A 24938-nucleotide genomic window follows, 5' to 3' on the forward strand; every position below is an offset into this window, starting at 1 on the left:
ATCGGAGAAACAGGTAGGAGATTTGGGGTTTAACTCAATGAACATCAAAAAGATGCGATATTCCAAGAAGGCAAAAAATTAACCAGATCAGCAGGAAAACATTCACAGATTAATACCTCTGCACTAACAGATCATTCCACACAGCAAAATCATATCATTGACTGGGAAAATTCCAAAATAATCAACAGAGAAAACAACGTTTTCATGCGGTTGGTTAAGGGATCCATCTGGGTACACAACAGTGGGCCAGTACTTAATAGGTTGTGTTATAAGAAGTTTTATTTTATTGACATTACCAACCTAAGTGTTCCAAAATTTCTGCTATAATATTTGCACTGATTTATGTACATGAAAGTGAATCAATATTTCATATATTGGTATTGTAGTTTAATATTTTTCAAAAGTAAATCATGGCATGTTTAATAAAAATGTGATGATATCATTGATTCAACTTATATAATTTATCACAAATTGTTTGTTTTCTGTTCTTCAGAAATTGTCATCCTGAGTAAGGAGGAAAAACAAAGACAACAAAAACAGCAGTTGAAGAAGATAAAGAAGAAGTATGGACTGAAGGTATTCTCTATAAATAGATACCTGTAAAATGTGTTAACATGCTGTGTAACTAATTCATTATCACTTACATATAAAACAATAACAACGCCATATGTTAAGATAGGACCAACAGTAAAGTGTCACTATTCCCCATCCAGCCTCAACCCCCTCCTTTTTCTCCATTAAAATGTGTTATGTTTTATTAAATTGAACTTGAAAAATTATTGTTTCCCTTGGCTACAAAATTCTGTACATGCTTGTACTAATATATTTGTCAAAAGGAGAAATGAAATCAATAACATTATGTAATTATGGGTAAACACATTCCATCAAAATGTTTTCTGTTTATCTAGGATTCTGCCTATGTGGATAACATGTCAGCCATAAACAACCCTGCTTATAATGATAAGGCTGATGAGAGGAGGAAAACTGTGGGAAGTGACAATCCTTACCAACCTGACGAGGCCCCAGCTTCTGTACATAGGTACCACTTCTGTTTCTTTATATGATATACATACCTAAGTTTTCAACAACTCTCACAAAAGTCTGTCCCATTCTTTCTCAGAAACTTACTTATTTTAATTACCCCTTACTAGTGTCGCATTGACTATGGAAATGTATCTGTAAGTCTGTGTTTATTCTAACAGGCCTATCTCAGAAGAAAACAAAGGCCACAAGATGTTGAAGAAGCTAGGATGGACAGAAGGGGAAAGTCTTGGAAAGGATAATGAAGGAATAAGACAGCCTGTAAGTATGATGATGAAAGAGAACATCCTTCTGGATATTGATTTTCAGCTTTTAAGTGTTCAAACATCTATAACAAAAGTAAATTGTAGAATAATAGATTTACCTAACAATAGATTTAAGCCCTCAATATTGTATATCACAAACGGCAGTGGGTTACTTCCCTTTATCTGCTATCGACTATTGAAGTTCTCCTTAGGTTTGATGTGGTTATTCATTGCTAGACAGGTTGCAATTAATTAAATCTATTTAGATTTTTACTTTGTTGGGGAATAAGTTTCATTTTAGCCTCCCTCACAGCGTTAAGTTTCGCCCTAGCACCTATCATATCCTTAAAATTTACCCAAGCCTTAATCATAGCCTAAAGTTTCACCTCAGTCTTTATCATAGCTAAAGTTTAACCTCAGCCTTTATCATAGCTAAAGTTTAACCTCAGCCTTTATCATAGCCTAAAGTTTCACCTCAGTCTTTATCATAGCTAAAGTTTAACCTCCGCCTTTATCATAGCCTAAGGTTTCACCTCAGTCTTTATCATAGCTAAAGTTTCACCTCAGCCTTTATCATAGCCTAAAGTTTCACCTCAGTCTTTATCATAGCCTAAAGTTTAACCTCTGCCTTTATCATAGCCTAAGGTTTCACCTCAGTCTTTATCATAGCCTAAGGTTTCACCTCAGTCTTTATCATAGCCTAAAGTTTCACCTCAGCCTTTATCATAGCCTAAAGTTTCACCTCAGCCTTTATCATAGCCTAAAGTTTCACCTCAGTCTTTATCATAGCTAAAGTTTAACCTCCGCCTTTATCATAGCCTAAGGTTTCACCTCAGTCTTTATCATAGCCTAAGGTTTCACCTCAGTCTTTATCATAGCTAAAGTTTCACCTCAGCCTTTATCATAGCCTAAAGTTTCACCTCAGCCTTTATCATAGCCTAAAGTTTCACCTCAGTCTTTATCATAGCCTGAAGTTTCACCTCAGTCTTTATCATAGCCTAAAGTTTCACCTGCCTAAAGTTTCACCCCAGCCTCCATCATACATATATCCACATGTAGCAATGTATATGCCATTCTGTGTATTGCTCATAATTATGTTGCATGCTAAGTTTTTTAGCCCACCTTCATCAGATGGTGGGCTACTCAAATTGGTCTGCCTCCTTTGTCCATCGTCCGTCCGTAAACAATTTTTGTTATCACTATTTCTTGAGAAGTATTAGATTGGTCTCTAGTTGTGCCCATTTGATTTTGGGATGATTGAAAAAACAAAATGACCAAAAGGTGGCCATATTGGATTTTGGCTTTGAAATTTTGTTATTGCTATTTCTTGAGAAGTACTGGATGGATCTTTCTTCAATGTACTGGATGGATCTTTCTTCAATTTCATATGGCTGACAGATGGACATCTTAGATTTTGACTTTGAAAGTTTGTAATAACTATTTCTTTAGAACCACTCTATAGATCTTTCTCAAATTTCATGCTTAGACCTGTTTAGGTCCCAAGTTTTGCCTGTTTGAGTTTGGGACTGACGAGAAAACAAAATGACCGACAGGCAGCCATCTTGGATTTTTCATGGTAAAGATTTTTATTGCTATTTCTCAAGCAAATTTAATATGTATGTTCTCTTTGGTCTCTTCTTGTGCTCATTGGATTTTGGGACTTATCAGAAAAAACAAAATAGCATCAGGTGGCCATTTTGGATTTTACAGGTAAATATTATTATCTGTATTTCAGCAAATAAATGTTCAAATGTCTTATCATTAAGAGCAAAAACAGAAGAGAAAAGAAGGGGAAAAGATCCATCTTTCAAAGAGCATATAAGGATCAAACAATGTTAGGTGCCAAGATCCCTGTGAGATTTCTTGTTTGACATTCGATCAGTTGAGAAAATATAGATTTCCTACCAAAACAATAGACCAAAGTGTGATGAAATAGATAATGTTGGTGGTTTCTTGCAGACCTTTGATTACAAGATTATACTGGTTGTATGTAAAATGGAATACTTATCAAAGGCTGTAGATAGAATCATTGCAAACCTAGACAGATCTGGCATCACCACTTACAGCAGGGTCATATCATGACTTTATGTAGGGTGTTATATCTTGTCACACTGGGATTCACAATATATTTTATAGGATATTGATGATCTTAAGATCTATACAGTTCATGTCAACACCTTCTAGAATTTAATGAATGGAAAATGACAGGGAAAATATTCACTGCTATGTGATTGTGGACAGAGGGATAATAATTTTAGTAAAGCTTCAGTTTTTTTTTCATAACAGTACATAACATTTCATATGAAGCATGAGTCTCAAATGTCACCGTCATCCTCATCATCCTTGTCATCTTCATTCTCCTCCTCATCATCAGTAAACACACATCCGCCATCATACAACAACTTTATCATCATCCTCATCATCCTTGTCATCATCATTCTCCTCCTCATCATCAGTAAACACACATCCGCCATCATACAACAACTTTATCATCATCCTCATCATCCTTGTCATCATTATTCTCCTCATCATCATCAGTAAACACACATCCGTCATCATACAACAACTTTATCATCATCCTCATCATCCTTGTCATCATCATTCTCCTCCTCATCATCAGTAAACACACATCCGTCATCATACAACAACTTTATCATCATCCTCATCATCCTTGTCATCATCATTCTCCTCCTCATCATCAGTAAACACACATCCGTCATCATACAACAACTTTATCATCATCCTCATCATCTTTGTCATCACACATCATCAGTAAACACACATCCGTCATCATACAACAACTTTATCATCATCCTCATCATCCTTGTCATCATCATTCTCCTCCTCATCATCAGTAAACACACATCCGTCATCATACAACAACTTTATCATCATCCTCATCATCCTTGTCATCATCATTCTCCTCCTCATCATCAGTAAACACACATCCGTCATCATACAACAACTTTATCATCATCCTCATCATCCTTGTCATCTTCATTCTCCTCCTCATCATCAGTAAACACACATCCGTCATCATACAACAATTTTATCATCATCCTCATCATCCTTGTCATCATCATTCTCCTCCTCATCATCAGTAAACACACATCCGTCATCATACAACAACTTTATCATCATCCTCATCATCTTTGTCATCATCATTCTCCTCCTCATCATCAGTAAACACACATCCGTCATCATACAACAACTTTATCATCATCCTCATCATCCTTGTCATCATCATTCTCCTCCTCATCATTAAACACACATCCGTCATCATACAACAATTTTATCATCATCCTCATCATCCTTGTCATCATCATTCTCCTCCTCATCATCAGTAAACACACATCCGTCATCATACAACAACTTTATCATCATCCTCATCATCTTTGTCATCATCATTCTCCTCCTCATCATCAGTAAACACACATCCGTCATCATACAACAACTTTATCATCATCCTCATCATCCTTGTCATCATCATTCTCCTCCTCATCATCAGTAAACACACATCCGTCATCATACAACAACTTTATCATCATCCTCATCATCCTTGTCATCATCACTCTCATTGGCTTTATTATTGACTTATTTAAGGATGAAAGTGTCTTTCTAGTGGTTCTATCAATGTCACTCTGACCTATATTTTGATGTTTTACCTGCATCAAGAAAAAAGGTTATATCTCCTATACTTCTAGTCATAAGCCTCATCCTTGTTGTATATGAGGACGCCTTAGTGATGTGTGTCAAGGAGGTAATTCAGTAAGTTGTATTTCCCTAATTGCATGTTGTAATGAAGGAACTAATGTTTAGCATTTATATGATACAGTGTGACATCAGAACTTTTTTCACAAAAATTTAAATCAAATTAAAGTTAGCAGCAACTAGTGGTGATGCGATGTTAAATTCAAATCGAATCAGATAGGAGTGACAGTGATGCTTCTGTAGCTGGATGATCTATCATCAGTGAGAGTTGTCAATGCTGATAAAGTTAATTGATGCTGTGTTCCTGGGTAGTAGTGATCTCAAGAGATTTACTCTCACAGATGTCTGGCTCCTCTGTCCAAACAGTCAGACATTTTTTATAATTCACCACATTTCCTATACAGTGTCACTCATGATATGTGTAACTATTGTTCATAAGGTGAGATAAGAATCAACAGGTATACACTCACTTGTTTAATATGTACAGAAGAAAGTTGGTGAAGGTTGTTTTCTCAATGAATTTGTTACCAACTAATTGTATTTGAGAGAAGAGGAATGCCAAAACTATCATCATTTTAAGAGCAATTAAACTTGATTTTATCTATCGCATGAGTGTGGTTTATTTACGTAAGTATCACACCATGTGTATAGTTAACATTGCCTGCAATCGCTTGCTTTACTGATTCTGAGGGAAAATAAAGTTCTGCAATATCCCAGTAGAAATCAATGGGGTTTAAGCTATCAGTTCATCACAGACTGTAAATGTACAAAATGATTATGTGAAATTAAACTTGCTTTAGAAGAATCTGGGTTGACATTGCCCATAATTCCTGCCCAGTGTAACTAGTGCTAACAAGATCATGGTTCAGTAACTGCATATTCAAAGTATTAACACAGTTATTGATGTCTAAAACGAGGATTTTACTGATAAACTTACATGTCAATTGATTGTCAAAAATGACAGGTATTGTATTTTATCCAGTTTTATATCAGAGTCATCGTTTAGTGGCAGAGGTTTATGTCAACATTTCAGTACACCGAACATGAGACTTCCAATACAATACTTCATTTTATTTGAACTGTCTAACTGTATATGTCTGGCTCTTAGATGGCAGAAGACTTTTGAGTGCCTGCCTGTCATTATTGTCTCATTTTATATATCCAAATCTTAACTGGCATAATGAGACCTTTTAAAAGCCTACCTGTCTTTATCTGAAGAAGTTTGACTGTCATTATTTTAAGATGCCAGTCTGTCATTATTTTAAGAAGTCTGTCTGTCATTATTTTAAGAAGTCTGTCTGCCATTTTTTCAAGAAGTCTGTCTGTCATTATTTTAAGAAGTCTGTCTGAAGCCAGTCTGTTGTTATCATTTGGAACCTGGTTAGATTACAGTTAATGTTCTACTGGTGGTGTTTTTGACTGAATGTAATTTGCTGACAACAAAGCATTAACCATGCTGTTGTCTCAGTTCAAACATCAAATCAAACTTTGTTTACATTAGCATATGTATGGATAGCACTTCAATAATTAATACATATCAGTGGTCTGAGGACAATTATATGATATACAAAATAAACAAAGACATAACAATCTATATAACAATATGTCATACTCTGTACTCATTGTACATTTAACTTTGCAAAATTGCAATTCTGATAGGGTAAAAAAATTTGTAAAAAAAATCCTCCTCACAAGACAGGGCATTTGTTATAATTCATTGTCATATCTGTTGTGGTGTGCTATCCCTGTATGGGGATACATGTGTTGTCACATCTCCTTGGATACATTGAGATATGTATTGTGTTGTGCCACTCCTATATTAGGTTAAATCTGGTCACCACCACTCATAGAATACATCAGGATACCTATTGAGTTATGCTGACAATTTGCTTGGCTTTTTTCAGGCCTGCAAAGTTGAAATAGTTCAAAATTTGCTCTTTTTATCTGGCAAAATACAGGTTTAATGTAAATAGATACAAAGTTAAATAATTTTTGCTGCAAAATATCATTTTCTCACATTTCTTTGTAAATTGACAACTTTAAGTGTTTTTTCTACAGTATATCTCAACTTCTGTTGCACCCTTCTTTACATTTATCCATGGTGTAATTGCCACTTGAACACATGTCATCCATCACTATCATCACCAAACTTGTGGATTTATATTTCACTGTGATGCTGTTTAAAGTGGTATCTGCCGAGAAACAAATGTACATTTCTGTAAAAAAAATACAGAATATAGAGATGTAGATTTAAAACCATAATGGTGACCATGATTTTTTTATTAATGATAAAATTTGCATTTCAAATTTAAACTGGAAAAGGAGTTGATTACAAAAGTTGTATATTATCGCATGTACTGTAGATAACAAGACTGACAAGGACCCTAGACAATAAAAAAATGTTTTATGTATTTTAGAGGAAATGTATGTACATCATGCAATTTTTCACAAATAAATCATTTGGAAACTCCCTTGATCTTGAAATCAACACCGAATTAATTTCTGAGCCCTCTGATATCCATTACTAGGAAGGCATTTTGTCAAACATAAAAATAGAAGATATTGTCTAACCAACATTCAAAGGTTGAAGAAGATTATGGAAAAAAAATGAATAATTATCCTCTAGATTGTAAACATATTATCAGATATCTTGAAAGGTCACAGCTTCAAAATAATCTTAATTCTTTAAATAACTAATTGCTGCTGTTAAACTAAATTTCCCACAGCCAATCCAGAGCATGTGTATAGAATAATAGGACCCAAGATTTATAAAGGAAGTTTTCATCTATAAAACAAATGTATCTGGTGTTGGGTGTTTTTTTTATGATTGATAGTTTTCTGTGTATAATATGTTAGTGGAAATGTTAGTATAATTAAGTATAATTAACCTTACTTAAAGGGTTCATTCAGTGGTCATAACATTCATCAATTTCTCTAAAAGAATCCATCAAGTCTGGAAAGCTTTTCTCTTGATTTGGTCAGAATTAATCTTGTCTGAGGTTTCCAATTCTGTCCAGAGTCCTCAAAGAGTGCTGTTGAACATACAAACCCTATCCTGTTAACTTAATTTGGATATTTAAGAAGAAAGAACCAAAAATGAATAAAATTTCCATTTTCAAAGTATTATTTTAGAATTTTTGTGGGTTTCAATTTTGTTCCCCAAAATAGCATTTTTAGATGTAATGGGATATACTAACAAAGCTTTAAGAATTATGAGGAGGGGAGGGGGTTTGTGGCCTCCTAATTACTTGTCCCTGATACTGATAAGTCATCAGTAGCTGTATAAAGATAACATTGATGTGTACAACTTGTCCCATGAATGGCCTACATAGCCAGCATTCCAGAGGGGAAGTGGATATACATCTCTAGTTCACCTGTGTGTACTAGTCATCATATGATGACACATTTATACAACTCACTCATTACACTGAAATAATTAACCCAAATTTCTGCCAATTTTTTATCTGACACAATTCCTTAAGTGCTTGTGTGGAAGCATTCCTGTTATATATCTTGCTATTAGCGTGAAAATTGACTGACAATATCAGAGGTTTAAATTTCCTATGAACAGAGATCATTCTATTATCAGCTTACTGTATTTGATAAGGGTTTCTACAGCAGGTTGAATCAGTGAATTGTATAGCACCTCATAAAATTGTCAGGTATTTTGTATAGGTAACATGATTAGTTAAAATTGTCAGGTATTTTGTAAAGGTAACATGATTAGTTAAAATTGTCAGGTATTTTGTAAAGGTAACGTGATTAGCTATACTATTTGTTAATTTTAAGAACTCACTGGAATCAAAAATTGATCTCCAAAGACCTGTTTTTCCTGCAATAAAATCAGGGGGCTAACATATTATGAAGTTCAAGGGTTGAGTTTTTACAGTATATGGGTAAATATTTTGAAACAATAGATATGAATTTGCTTTTTATGAGACTTAATGGTGGATTAATAGTGCCAGTGAGTGATTTTGATGTGAAGTCAGGGTGGTCACTTAACTGAACACCATGCAAGAGACAAACTACATGTTATTAGGATAAAGTGTTTTGCACAAGGACAAATCGTAGCTTCCTGAGAAACACAAGACACCCCAATTAGGGATTAAACCACACAGTTTATATCTATACCAGTACTCTGATGCTCCACAGACTACAGGTAAACCAAAACAGTTCCAAAAGATGAAAAAGCTCTATTGTTCTTGGGATTTTTTTCACAAACACTTCAGATATTATCAGAATTTGCTAAATTTTTGTTGTGTCTGTTCATCCTTGTCTTTCTGCTCTGATATGAAATCTTTAAAAGACTTTTCACAAAAGTCAGGATGCAATGGTTTACTCATTTTGATATGTTAAAAGTTGTGACGGGATAGTATTATTATCTTATATGTTTGTCAGCTTACTGAGTTGTGCATTCGGGGAAATTACATGCTCAGATTCTAAAACAATGAATAAGTGATGAAGTTTGATTGTGTAAAAATTTGTTTGCAATTGCATCTACAATTGGGATAGAATATCTGGAGTCTCTTTACAACGAGTGACCAACAGCTTAGACATCGGGAAATAATGTTATGAATTCATTATTAAAGTTTAAAAAATATTCTTTTTGATGTAATGAGCTAAAATTGACATTTATTAGAACATTTTGTTGACACCGAAACTGTTGGTCCAGTGTTCTGTGTTATACAGACATTTGCCATACAGTGATCTGAATCACTCCTAAAACCTACATGTCTAACATACATACCCTTTTTGAAACTGTTCACATTTATCAGATTCTAGGTTATCTGAAAAATGTTGGTCTGTATTATAGAATATGACTTCATATTTTCATCCTTTGTGATTATATAACTATTTGATACTTATAGTATTTGTCTTATATCTTTTAGTGTGTTTGATGTTGTTTGCTTTTGGAATGCTGTGTCTGTTACCGCTTGATGACCCTAATGACCTTTTTATGTGTAGACAGGCTGTGAAGAATGTAATAATATTACTAACATACATAGATTCTCATCAGAAGGAAACTTGAGATTTTTTGACAATTATTAAGTTAACTGTCAAATGCTGTCATTTTTAATATGAGTAAATGATATGTTTGCATTATCTATTAGTGCACTAGGATGTAAGATAGATGAAGAAGCATGTTTCACATCAGATATTGTATAGACAGGGATGTGTGAGATAGGTGCAGACTTTTGTATTCAATGATTGGAATTTTCATTCTGTTTCATAATATCATTTTAATTTTTTCCTCAAAATCATTTTACCTGTAGAATATAAAAAGAAATATGATAATTGAAACATTTTTGAAATGCATTAGTAGTGTGTTCACACATCAATGACTTCAGAGCATTCGTAAATCACCAACACACCAATCTTGTCTGACACTGCCTTGTACATTTCATCTAATTACCCATCATGATATATAGCTGTGATGTTTTTTTGTGAAGTTATAACATATAATTGTAACAGCTCCAGTGTTTTTTAATGTCTTTCTCACCCTAAGACGTGTAAGAGATGGGGATTTAAGTTTTTGTTAATGTAGCAGTGTGACCACAGGGATCACGGCTTTGTAAAATCTAAACAGATTATGCCTGTTTGGCTTCACCAGAGCACGAAAGGGTGCTAGTTGTCATGTTGTACTTAACCTATGTCACTGCACACAGGGCATAGCTTCGACTTATTGCCAATGAGGCATCAGCAATTAGTGGTTTGAAAAGTCATAGAGCTCAGATAGAGATCACTGCTGCTCACATCCTGTCTTTTGATTTAATAGGGATTTATTTTGTCAGGAAATATCTACATATACATTTTATACAATCAAAGAAGAATTTGCATCTGCAAATTGCCCAATTGCACCACAGGGAATTCTCATGTAGGTCATAAATTTTCATAGACGGGGCTGAATTTGTGTTGGTTTACAGGCAGTATCTTGTTTGGGATTAGCACAACATTTTATCTTGTGATTTGGTATAGGGTACAGGATTTCCGAATGCTGTTAAAAATCCATTCTTAACTGTGTTAACTGTAGCCCTGGTATTATACAGCCAGTAATGACAAGACACTTCATCATCTAACACAAAATTCTTTGTTTAACCAATTACTTGGCTCAAAATACATCAAATGGTTAACTTGGGCATGATCTCATAAGATTTCTGCCCTTAGATCCTTTTTTAAGTCTACCTCCATGTACTATTAGATTAACAAAACTAGGTTTTCCTTGTATAACAAAATCATTAGGATTTGCTGTACACTAATTGATGTGATAAAAATTACTTCCAAATGTTGAGAGTAACTCCATGATATATATATCACAGGGAATTTGGGACATATTTTGTAATTAGACTACAGTATATATTCAAGGAGAAACTTTTGGTGCAGGCACAGATATGCTTCATTAAATTATCAAGAATATTACGTTCGTGATGAGAAATTTGTTGCCACAAAAATCGGTCAATAAGTTAAGAAGAGAGCATATAGTTAATTTACTTTTAAGTTGAATTTTAAAGTATATGAAATGATTTACTAAACCAATTCACACTGTAACATCTATATTTGACTCATTTTGATGTGTCATTGCCCTGAATTTTGGGTTTTGAGACGACTCAACTTTAGAGGAACATCTTGGATTAATGATTCACTGAGTAAAAATTTTGAGGATTGAATAGGATATTGATATGCAACAATTACCATTTAACCTTGACTTTGAGTTCAGGGTGATGACTCAGGTGTTCCAGACATGATAAAACTGTCTAGAGATGATAATAGTGTATCAACTTTCAACAAATTATTTTTTGTTTCTGAAAACTGGTACATGTATACAAAGATTTGAAGGTTTAAACATTTTCTAACAATTTCTTCAATCATGTTGTAACTCAACAACTGAATTTTTCTGTGGTATACATTCTAGTTATTTCAGAAGAAATATTAGATATTTAATTGAATTGAAGATCATTAGAGTAAATCCATACAAATGAATATGTGATGTAGCAGTAATACACCAATACACACAAACAGCAGTGGATTCACCAGTGTATATTTAACACAGAGTAAAATTCATAGACACCTTTTAAGACCAGTGACAACTCTATGAAGTTACTTGTAAAAGGAACAGTTTGTTGTAGTTTGTTCATGTTATTTACGGTGCTGGCTCCGTTGCATCAGTAGAGTCATGGATCGTCACTCAGGTTTGATTTTTATTGGAGCTAGGCAGGATTCTAATTTTGTTTGTTTATAACACAAATGTCAGTGTCATTATAGTTTATTAATATTTTTAAAGGGAACAATTATTTGGATATCATTTTTTTAAAGGGAACAATTATTTGGAAAGTCATAGACCTTGTTCATTACAAAACTTGACAAACAAGTTTACATATATTGCTCCTCTATGTTGAGATGATTGACAGAAGGGCATATTTTCTATTTCTCTTTACTAAGAAAATAGAAAAAATGAATAGCATACATTTATGACATCATAAGTCATCATTATGTCATCATATAATGTCTTGATTCAGTTTTATAGAAGATCAATGTCACATCAATCTTCAGTTATATGATAAATTATTTTAGTGTTATAAAACTATTTTAGTATTAAACATGGTCTGTACTTAATTTTATTATAGTAATTAAATGAAAATGGAACATTAGTTTCTTTGAACGTTATTTTAAGGGGGATAACTCTAACAGAACCATCAAAATGTTTCACTCTCACATGAAAAGGACTAGAGATATAGTTTTGCTTTGTGATTTGTATTTAATTTTCTCTCTTTAAAAACAGAATGTGATCAAAGATTATAAATATAGTTTCCAAATGATGAAGAAGTATATGTAAACCGAAGCTTTTTTTAACATGGTTCAAAACTACTTCCTGCTATCTCTGGAGCACTGCTTTCAAATTATCCCTTAAAAATAAGCTCAACATTTATTGAAAGGGAGATGCCTTCCTTCATTCACTGCTTGCTATCTAAGAGCTTGGCTTAAGCAAATGGGGGCAGAAGAGCTATGCTCTTAAAATATTGATTGTCAAAAAATACATCTAACTTAGCTAAAGTAGAAATTTTCATGAACTTTATAAACTGCTTCAGATCTGATGCTAGGTAGATACTTGTATGCGACTTATTAGAAGTGAGTTTTATGGTCTTTGAATAGATTAAATCGAAAACTGCGTGAAGCAATCTTTTTTTCCATTATCTGCCATCTTTTAACATGAAACACTTCAAAATGGCAGCACACATTCATGGTTGAATCATTTTGCATTAGAAGAGAGATGTTGTGAAGACACCAGATCAATTATATATTACAGTGTTTTAGGGCCATTTTATCTGGTATGGAAACTAAATTTAATATTTACTGCATTATAACCAATAGTGGTAGTTCAGATGTAGTGCCTAATTAGATTGGACTGAGTTGACATGTATGTTGTTACAGTACCGACAGTGAAGTTGAAGGGTTATCACACAAGTATTATACATCCATCAGTTATTGGTTTACCTATTGAGAAGACTAAATAGCAAAGCCTTTGGTGGAGATGTTCTTATTGATTCTCTCTTAATGATGAAAGATTGATTATGGGGAGACATTTCAACATAACAGTTTAATTAAATTCTTAAGAGTGTTCAATGAACTTTTATAAGTACACACTGGGTCTGTCTGCACTGGAAATGTGAAGATAAAGGCGATGCACTTGCAGTACTGCTGTAGTGTCTGTGACGATGGTTTGATGAATGTTGTGATATTGTTGAGTCCTGAGTCAGGTTTAGTGGCAGCTTTTCCCATGTTTTCTAGAAATAACAGAAGATGGTAGTTGTGATTGGTGATTAGTACAAAGATTTTTTGGAGATAATTGGTATTGGTCAGTACCGAAGTCAGAAAAATGATAAGAGGATAAATTATGAGCCTATTAAGATTTACTGAAATACAAATATTGAAAAATAGTCACTAAGTTGTCAGAAAAATTGTCCACTTCTGTTAGGATTTACCAAGGGTCTGTATCTTTTGAAACCATCTGACACAGCTATAACTCCACAAACAACACCTGACATGTTAATACCTCTAAAACAAATTCCTGACATGATCATACCTCCACAAACATCTCCTGACATGATCATACCTCCACAAACATCCCCTGACATGGTTTTACCTCCACAAACATCTCCTGACATGGTCATACCTCCACAAACATCTCTTGACATGGTCATACCTCTACAAACATCTCCTGACATGGTCATACCTCTACAAACATCTCCTGACATGGTCATACCTCCACAAACATCTCCTGACATGATTATACCTCCACAAACATCTCCTGACATGATTATACCTCCACAAACATCTCCTGACATGGTTTTACCTCCACAAACATCTCCTGACATGGTTATACCTCCACAAGCATCTCCTGACATTGTTTACCTCCACAAATATTTCCTGACATGGTTATACCTCCACAAACATCTCCTGACATTGTTTACCTCCACAAATATTTCCTGACACGGTTATACCTCCACAAACATCTCCTGACATGATTATACCTCCACAAACATCTCCTGACATTGTTTACCTCCACAAATATTTCCTGACACGGTTATACCTCCACAAACATCTCCTGACATGATTATACCTCTACAAACATCTCCTGACATGATTATACCTTCACAAACATCTCCTGACATGGTTTACCTCCACAAACATCTCCTGACATGGTTATACCTCCACAAACATCTCCTGACATGATTATACCTCCACAAACATCTCCTGACATGGTTATACCTCCACAAACATCTCCTGACATGGTTATACCTCCACAAACATCTTCTGACATGATCATACCTCCACAAACATCCCCTGACATGGGTTTACCTCCACAAACATCTCCTGACATGGTCATACCTCCACAAACATCTCCTGACATGGTCATACCTTTACAAACATCTACTGACATGGTCATACCTCCACAAACATCTCCTGACATGGTCATACCTCCACAAACATCTCCTGACATGGTCTTACCTCTACAAACATCTCCCGACATAGTCATACCTCCACAAACATCTCCTGACACGGGTATACCTCCACAAATATCTCCTGACATGATTATACCTCCACAAACATCTCCTGACATGGTTATACCTCCACAAGCATCTCCTGACATGGTTTGATACCTCAATAAACATCTCCTGACATGGTTTTACCTCCACAAACATCTCCTGACATGGTTATACCTCCACAAACATCTTCTGACATGATCATACCTCCACAAACATCCCCTGACATGGTTTTACCTCCACAAACATCTCCTGACATGGTCATACCTCCACAAACATCTCCTGACATGGTCATACCTTTACAAACATCTCCTGACATGGTCATACCTCCACAAACATCTCCTGACATGGTCATACCTCCACAAACATCTCCTGACATGGTTATACCTCCACAAGCATCTCCTGACATTGTTTACCTCCACAAATATTTCCTGACATGGTTATAACTCCACAAACATCTCCTGACATTGTTTACCTCCAGAAATATTTCCTGACACGGTTATACCTCTACAACATCTCCTGACATGATTATACCTCCACAAACATCTCCTGACATGGTTATACCTCCACAAACATCTCCTGACATGGTTATACCTCCACAAACATCCCCTGACATGGTTATACCTCCACAAACATCTCCTGAAATGGTTATACCTCCACAAACATCTCCTGACATGGTTATACCTCCACAAGCATCTCCTGACATTGTTTACCTCCACAAATATTTCCTGACATGGTTATAACTCCACAAACATCTCCTGACATTGTTTACCTCCAGAAATATTTCCTGACACGGTTATACCTCTAAAACATCTCCTGACATGATTATACCTCCACAAACATCTCCTGACATGGTTATACCTCCACAAACATCTCCTGACATGGTTATACCTCCACAAACATCCCCTGACATGGTTATACCTCCACAAACATCTCCTGACATGGTTATACCTCCACAAACATCTCCTGACATGGTTTACCTCCACAAACATCTCCTGACATGGTTATACCTCCACAAACATCTCCTGACATGATTATACCTCCACAAACATCTCCTGACATGGTTTACCTCCACAAACATCTCCTGACATGATTATACCTCCACAAACATCTCCTGACATGGTTTACCTCCACAAACATCTCCTGACATGATTATACCTCTACAAACATCTCCTGACATGGTTATACCTCCACAAACATCTCCTGAAATGGTTATACCTCCACAAGCATCTCCTGACATGGTTATACCTCAATAAACATCTCCTGACATGGTTTTACCTCCACAAACATCTCCTGATCTCCTGACATGGTTATACCTCCACAAACATCTCCTGACATGGTTATACCTCAATAAACATCTCCTGACATGGTTATACCTCCACAAACATCTCCTGACATGATTATACCTCCACAAACATCTCCTGACATGGTTTACCTCCACAAACATCTCCTGACATGATTATACCTCTACAAACATCTCCTGACATGGTTATACCTCCACAAACATCTCCTGAAATGGTTATACCTCCACAAGCATCTCCTGACATGGTTATACCTCAATAAACATCTCCTGACATGGTCATACCTCCACAAACATCTCCTGACACGGGTATACCTCCACAAACATCTCCTGACATGGTTATACCTCAATAAACATCTCCTGACATGGTTATACCTCCACAAACATCTCCTGACATGGTTATACCTCCACAAGCATCTCCTGACATGGTTTGATACCTCAATAAACATCTCCTGACATGGTTTTACCTCCACAAACATCTCCTGACATGGTTATACCTCCACAAACATCTCCTGACATGGTTATACCTCAATAAACATCTCCTGACATGGTTATACCTCCACAAACATCTCCTGACATTGTTAACCTCCACAAACAACTTCAGACATAGCTATACATTCCCAAACAACACAGACATGGCTATAACTCCTCAAACAATACCTGACATGTGTTTATCTCCCTGATTAGTGTCTTGCATAGCTATATCTTGCCGGAGAACACCAGATCATTGCAAATATAGAACTATTCTATGTGTGTTTGATGTTATATATCATTTCAGGTATATAGTACTATTGGATAGTAGAATACACAACTAAAACATTAACTTTCAAAATTACTTATGATCAGACAGTAAAGTCATCTATTGAAGGTTACAAATATGTACTTGTGTTCAGTCAGATTCTATTGTTACAGTGGAGAAAAATGATGTCCCTTGAAGTTGCAAACTTATCAGTTCTAGATTGTAATTATCCAGCCCTGTTTTGTGAACAACATAATATAAGATGGCATTATGCCATGAGACGATTGAAAAGTGGATTATTATGGAGTTATTTTGGGCCATGCAACATTAATGGAATATTGACTTAAATAGTTATAGACACAATGTTTGTGTTATCTTTAAATACCTTTGAAGTTCTTGTCTGTCATTATTACAAAAGATGAGCACAAAAGTTTTGGTGCTCGACAGATAAATTATTGTAATACTGTATAGAGAAATCTTTGTGAGAAAGTGCTAGGCATAGAAAAAGATTTTTGTGTGGGTCAGTCTAAGGTATGTGAGGTGGTGAGTAGCCTGTGAAGTATAGGCATGGTATTTCTGACTTTTCACCTCGAACATGATGAGTAGAAGGACTCATGAATCCTGACAAGACCCCCACTGGTGACAGGTTTGGAAATTCTACCACATGTTTTTACTTTACGTCACATTTTATTGTAAATTTTCCCTTAAAGTAATAGGCACACACTAGCGGCTGTATCGACTTAAACAGTGGCAACATAAAATCTAGATAAAAAAGAAATTGGTTTGAGGACAGCTGTCTGATGTCATTGATCCTAAGTCTGATTTCAAATTTGTGTTTTAGAGATTGCTATTGTGAAGAGTTAGCTGGTTAAAATTTAATTAGGACATGTTTACCTGTATATACCTATCACCTTAATGCTGATTAACATGCATACTTATGTATATTTAAACAGGTATATCATTTGACAGGGGCTTATCACCAACTCTCAAACAACTTATTGTTTGGGGAGATTAAGAGCATATGAAGGTGTATGTTAATGTGTATATCTGGTATGTCTTGTATATATCTGCAAAATTCTGAGAAAAAACAACTAACCATTAGAAATCCCACAGATGTTTCTTAATTTAATAACATGCATTGTCCCAGTTACATGTCAAGGTCAACATTTAAGGCCACAGCTGCAGAATGTTCTCAATTTCATGGCTGCAACAGTCTGGAAAAAATCACTCAACTTTTATCACGTTCTAAGTAAAAGGTTAATGGTCAAGGTCACAGCTGCAGAATGTTACTACTGTCTTGACTACAACAACTTGGAAAAAACTGCTGATATCAATGATACTTATGGCAGAATTGTTCCTTACAAAAGTGTCAAGGTTACAGCATCTGATTATTAGTGCTGTCTAATGTCTGCAATTTTCTGGAAAAAAACATTAAACCAATACTTTAATGGAACTTCTTATCATTCTTTCTTACATAAACTTCTATAGTCTGACTTAATTGTGAAGGACAGAGGTCTGAGGTCAAGGTCACCATAGTTAAATGGTTTTATTTTTTTAATTTGCTGTATCATGGAAAAAGTGTTAAATAGATGTTGAATTAGTCTTATCAGTGAGGTGAAGGTTTTAAGTCACTTGTACTGGTCATAGGTCAAGGGTTAGTGTCATGGCAACAAGATATTGATACAACCTGTGTTCACATTGTCGGTCCATAGGGAGTAACTCCTGAACAGCATTCAGACAGTTGTATGTCAAAGTCAAGTGTGGAGGGCGAGATCATACCAGGTGATTCATATTTCACACAGTTTGCCAAAATGTTACAAGATAGTTAGAGTATCATATAGATATATTTAGGATTGTGGATTTCTATGCACATTGTCAAAGTTTTTATTGCGCAACATACTACAAAGTTAATGGGATATTATTAACTTTTATCTGGCTGTATTTTAGGACTTGTGGCATGGAAATAAAGCCATTCAAATAAACAATAAATTCATGTCATTTTTGTGGATTAAGTCTATTGCATCATCATTCTTTTAGACAGGAAAGCCGGTTGCCTGCTGTGAGGGGATTGGCCACTCTCCTGTGTTCTTAGTAATGTTAGCATACATACCTGTAATAGATGTACATACCCGCCCATACTTAACAGTAAGCGTGATATGATTTGGATTAAAATTCCAGACTGTCATCAGCCCTGTACATGTATTTGTGTTTGTTTGACATCAACTATGTTGATGGTTCCATATTTCTGTCAATCAATCTGTCTGGTGTTTATCTGTCCCCAATGCCATTGATTTGCATTGGTTGTCCCTACTACTTAATCCACTTTATTATTAATCAATAACACTTCAAAACTAAATAAAGAGCTCCTGAACACTGGTCACTGGTGTTTAAATACCAAAATTAATCGGCTTATTGACAGAAACAAGTGAATAATGATAAAGATCCTCACACTTGTTCTGTCCCCCCAGGAGGGGCTAATAAGGGGCTATACTTTGATTACCCCCACTGAGGGGGGTTATCCAGGACTTAATTTGGATTGGATGATGGAGTTAATCTGGGGCCACACCTGATGGTGGGGGACTAGATGGATTCACAGGAAAAAGCAGTAGGTGACCTCCAGGAATCATTAGTTCTCCAAAAGTCATACTGTACCTCATTTAACATGTGGTGATGTGCTTTTCCTCAATCCAAACTGTACCTTATAGCTTTGTTATGTCACAAGTTACTAGGTACACATACATGACCGATGATTTGTGTAGAATTTCTTTTAATTCTAAACACTCATTCATATACGACAAAAGTAATTCATATATTGTTTCATTAACCCCTCACAAATGAAGATTGGAGGGGATTCAGGAATATTGCTCTAGGTTTGTACATCGTTGTATGACATTGTAAATGACACCCTATTTTGTCACCTCTTCATGTTTAGCTTCAGTCCTTAAGGGACTTTGATAAAATTTCACACTAAATTAAAGTCTGTAATATCTCTGACAAGTTCTAGTTTCAGAATTGTAGAGTCAAGGTCACTATGTTACTGTTTTTGAAAAATCCTTGTCAGCACTTGGATCTATTTCATGTAGAGATATGGATAAAACGTCAGGATCTTGGCCATCTTAAACAATGCAACACACAAGGTTGGCTATAGAGCAATTTGGAGTGTTAGTGGTTGCCTTGTTTAGACTAACCAAGTACGTATATGTTATTGCAGTTGTCCTGATCTTCAGATACCAATAGACTTACATAATGTTTTCCTGATTTTAACTGTCAAAATACAAAGTTCTTTTGTATTGACTTTCCTAGGTTGAGGAAGTGACACATTCAGTAGGGTTCTGACTTTCAGATAAAGAAAGTCATTTCCGTAGACTATTATCGCTGTGAGTCATGTAATAGGTGTGATCGGAATGGAAATTTTACATAGAATTTCCCCTTCATGATTGTACAGGAATTACCAGTGTTTTTGTTTGAGTGTAGACATTCTCAATAACAGGAAGTCATATGAAGGCTGACATCATGAATTATCTCCGTGGTCCATCAATGGAAATGTTACTTATGAAAATAACAAGGAAATAAAAAAGCTAGCCTCAGTCATCCTGGTGCTTCATTTGTTCTATTTCATGCACACAACCTCATTATGGTGATATAATTTTTTCGTACTAATAATGAGAGTATACATGTAGCAAGGTGTTACTGTATGATGAGAAGAGGATGGTTTAGCTACATGGATATATACTGGCTAAAACATGCTTTTGTTACAATTTCTTGTCGGGTTTTTTTCTGAACTATTAAATGGATCTCCTGTAAATGTAATTACATGCCAAATTTTGATCTTTTTGCAAGACGGTTAGAGACATTCTGAATTTTGGCATGTAAGTTTGTTATCATTACAACTGAATTTCTGAAGATCTCCAATATATATATAGTTAAGGGATTCTCCTTGAAACACACTGTTTAGTACAGATCCTAGACAGCATACTAGTATTTTGAGCTTCAATAGCTACTCAAGGTGGCTGCCAGCAGCCATTTTCAGTTTTGTTTTAACAGTAAATTTTGGCCGCCTTGTGAGGCAAGGCAATGCCACATAGGGGAAATAGAGTAAATTCTTTAAAATTCTACTCTTTCTGTAGGAGTGATTGGATTTTGCCTAAATTTGGTCTGAAGTGTTCCTAGGTGAAGGGAGATCAGTTCTGTATAAACAATGCATCCTGGCTCCTAAGAGGAGGAGGGTTAGGCTCAAATTGGGGAAATGTAAGTTCTTTAAAATTCCGTACAAAGATGTCCAAGTTTGGTCTGAAGCAATTTTTATGAATAGTGAATCTGACTTTTGTTTGACCTCAAGATGAAGACCCAATAGGAAGTGATGTAAGAAATTATTTGTCATATTTGAAATTCTTTATTAAATGGCTGAATAGCTTAATTAGTCAGGTGAGTGATCCAGGCCCCTTGGGCCTCTTGTTTTTCCTATTTCTTATAAGGAATTTTAAAATTAGTAACTAAGAGCAAAAAAAATAAATAAAATTAGAGGGAAAACTTTACCCTTAAAAGAATAAAAGATCAAACAGTGGTGGGTGCCAAGAGATTTGTTTGTACTGCTGTACACCTATTGCAGTATAACAAGATTTTGTATGATAAGTCTTGACAGTATATTGTTGAGTAGCATTTTATGAATCAGGCTTTTGTTTTAAAGTGGTGGCAGCAACAAAGTTTGCAGTATTGTTCAATGTATGATAATGATTTCTGCATAGTGATGACAGTATAGCAAGGTTTTACTGTATAATGGTGGCAATATAATAAAGTTTTACTGTATAATAGTGACAGTATAACATGGTTTTACTGTATATTTGTGCCAACATATAGCAAGGTTTTACTGTATAATGGTGGCAGTATAACATGGTTTTACTGTATAATGGTGAGAGTATAACATAGATTTACTGTATAATAGTGGCAGTATAACATGGTTTTACTGTATATTTGTGGCAACATATAGCAAGGTTTTACTGTATAATTGTGGCAGTATAACATGGTTTTACTGTATAATTGTGGCAGTATAACATGGTTTTACTGTATAATTGTGGCAGTATAACATGGTTTTACTGTATATTTGTGCCAACATATAGCAAGGTTTTACTGTATAATGGTGGCAGTATAACATGGTTTTACTGTATAATGGTGAGAGTATAACATGGATTTACTGTATAATTGTGGCAGTATAACATGGATTTACTGTATAATTGTGGCAATATAACATGGTTTTACTGTATAATAGTGGCAGTATAACATGGTTTTACTGTATATTTGTGGCAACATATAGCAAGGTTTTACTGTATAATGGTGGCAGTATAACATGGTTTTACTTTATAATGGTGGCAGTATAACATGGTTTTACTGTATAATGGTGACAGTATAACATGGATTTATTGTATAATTGTGGCAATATAACATGGTTTTACTGTATATTTGTGGCAACATATAGCAAGGTTTTACTGTGTAATTGTGGCAGTATAACATGGTTTTACTGTATAATTGTGGCAGTATAACATGGTTTTACTGTATAATTGTGGCAGTATAACATGGTTTTACTGTATAATAGTGGCAGTATAACATGGTTTTACTGTATAATTGTGGCAGTATAACATGGTTTTACTGTATAATTGTGGCAGTATAACATGGTTTTACTGTATAATTGTGGCAGTATAACATGGTTTTACTGTATAATTGTGGCAGTATAACATGGTTTTACTGTATAATTGTGGCAGTATAACATGGTTTTACTGTATAATTGTGGCAGTATAACATGGTTTGACTGTATAATAGTGGCAGTATAACATGGTTTTACTGTATATTTGCGGCAACATATAGCAAGGTTTTACGGTATAATTGTGGCAGTATAACATGGATTTACTTTATAATTGTGGCAATATAACATGGTTTTACTGTATAATAGTGGCAGTATAACATGGTTTTACTGTATATTTGTGGCAACATATAGCAAGGTTTTACTGTGTAATTGTGGCAGTATAGCATGGTTTTACTGTATAATTGTGGCAGTATAACATGTATAATTGTGGCAGTATAACATGGATTTACTGTATAATTGTGGCAGTATAACATGGTTTTACTGTATAATAGTGGCAGTATAACAAGGTTTTACTGTATAATTGTGGCAGTATAACATGGTTTTACAGTATAATTGTGGCAGTATAACATGGTTTTACTGTATAATAGTGGCAGTATACAAATGTTTACTTTATAATGCAGGTTGTATAACAAGGTATGCTGTGCTGTAATGACTGTATAACTACAGGTTTTACATTACAATGGTCAATATTACAAGGCAGACTGACAGTGTTGTATTATAAAAATAACCACAGTGTAGCAAGGTCTCATGTACTTAATAAGGGATCATTTATATATATAATTGAAGCAATTTCATTCTGACTTAAAATGTATGCAAAAATATATGTACAAAATGTGAACATACATTGAAGTTTGTAAATTGTACTTGTTTGAGATGGAAGTTATGATATAAAAGGTTTTCACAATAATTGTCTCATCTTGGTAAGTGTAAGGTTGATGATTAAAGATCATATTAGCATCTAATAACTTTTGTGTGCTTTTGAAGTTGTATAAAAAGTTGTCATTTCATCTCGGCTTTTCCATATCAATGTAAATGAGGTTTTACCGCAAACAATAGGATGATGTTCTTTGGATAAATCTACTTGACAAATGTCTCCTTGATCGATGGTAGATTGATCTATTACAAAACAATGATTGATGGTGTATATGTTGATGATCTCAGCTGATCACACGTGTCTCGGCCAGTGTTTCTTCCAACACACAGCTCTAATGTTGTAATTAATGACAAGTGCTTTATTGATGGCAGGGTATGTTGAATTATTCATAGTGATATATGATGGCCTTGTAGTGGGGTGACTGAGTACATAGCTCGTTGTATAATACCTAAGTGATGGGTTGGGACAGACTCCTCCAGTATAGTAGTAAAGCTGAACCCCATCTGCAGCTTATCTGAAAACTTTTACGTTATTTTGGCACCACATTGACCAACTTTCATTATCCGTTGCTTATTTCATTCATTTCTCTTTTTAAGGGGGAAAAAATCCACATGAATCAGAAGTTGTCAATAAAAATAACGACGTAAATGTTTGCATTTTCTACCAATCAGAATGTACAGCACTACTGTAGTTACCAGTGAGTTGGCATGAATGATATAAGATAGTGTAATGGCCCATATATCAGCATGTTAGTTTTCTGGCCAGCGTTCAGACATTTCCTTTATATACAACATTGTCAGTAGATAGATCTTAATTCTGGACAAGTGTAGATATATATAATATCACTACAACAAATGTTGGAGTGTGAATTGTCTTGTACATGTGAAAGATATCAAGGCCTCCATGATGTAGGTAAACATGAAAAGGTAGAAGTCATCTCCTTCAATTTCTTTCAATATATTGCATATAAAATTTTATTTTCAAAATCTTTCGTTTGTTCATGCATAGGCATGCAGTCTACCGCTGTGGTAGTCTTATATCATATCCAAACATTTAAATAAATATAAATTGAATATGTCTATTATTAGAATGTTTACAGTGATGTAATTTTACCAATCCAAAGTATCCTGGCTTCCTGCATGTTTTAAACTCTATTGCTTTTATGAGTTTGTTAAACACACTTGGATATAAACTTAGTCTCCACAGGATCTGACATCTATGTCAGCTATGTACCTCTTACTTCATTGGATTATCTATAGCTTTAATGTTTAATACTCAGTGGCTTTCTTGTGAATTAGCCATATCACTTCAGGAAGAAAAACATTTGAATACCTTACCTTGAAAACTAAT

General features: G+C 34.8%; 1 protein-coding gene across 3 annotated transcripts in view; it reads left to right on the forward strand.

Annotated features, from left to right (window-relative positions):
* LOC132545879 (angiogenic factor with G patch and FHA domains 1-like) overlaps positions 1–24938 on the forward strand; it is a 39840-nt gene that overhangs the window by 10951 nt on the left and 3951 nt on the right. For all 3 annotated transcript variants that reach the window (XM_060209552.1, XM_060209550.1, XM_060209551.1), the window contains 3 exons: positions 494–576; positions 909–1039; positions 1203–1302. In XM_060209552.1, coding sequence (XP_060065535.1) covers positions 494–576; positions 909–1039; positions 1203–1302 — 314 coding nt within the window. The remainder of the gene's footprint in view (positions 1–493; positions 577–908; positions 1040–1202; positions 1303–24938) is intronic.

Source organism: Ylistrum balloti, unplaced genomic scaffold, assembly GCF_031769215.1.
Source record: "Ylistrum balloti isolate Yb309-2 unplaced genomic scaffold, AGI_CSIRO_Ybal_v1 Utg369860, whole genome shotgun sequence".
Classification (NCBI taxonomy): Eukaryota; Metazoa; Mollusca; class Bivalvia; order Pectinida; family Pectinidae; genus Ylistrum; species Ylistrum balloti.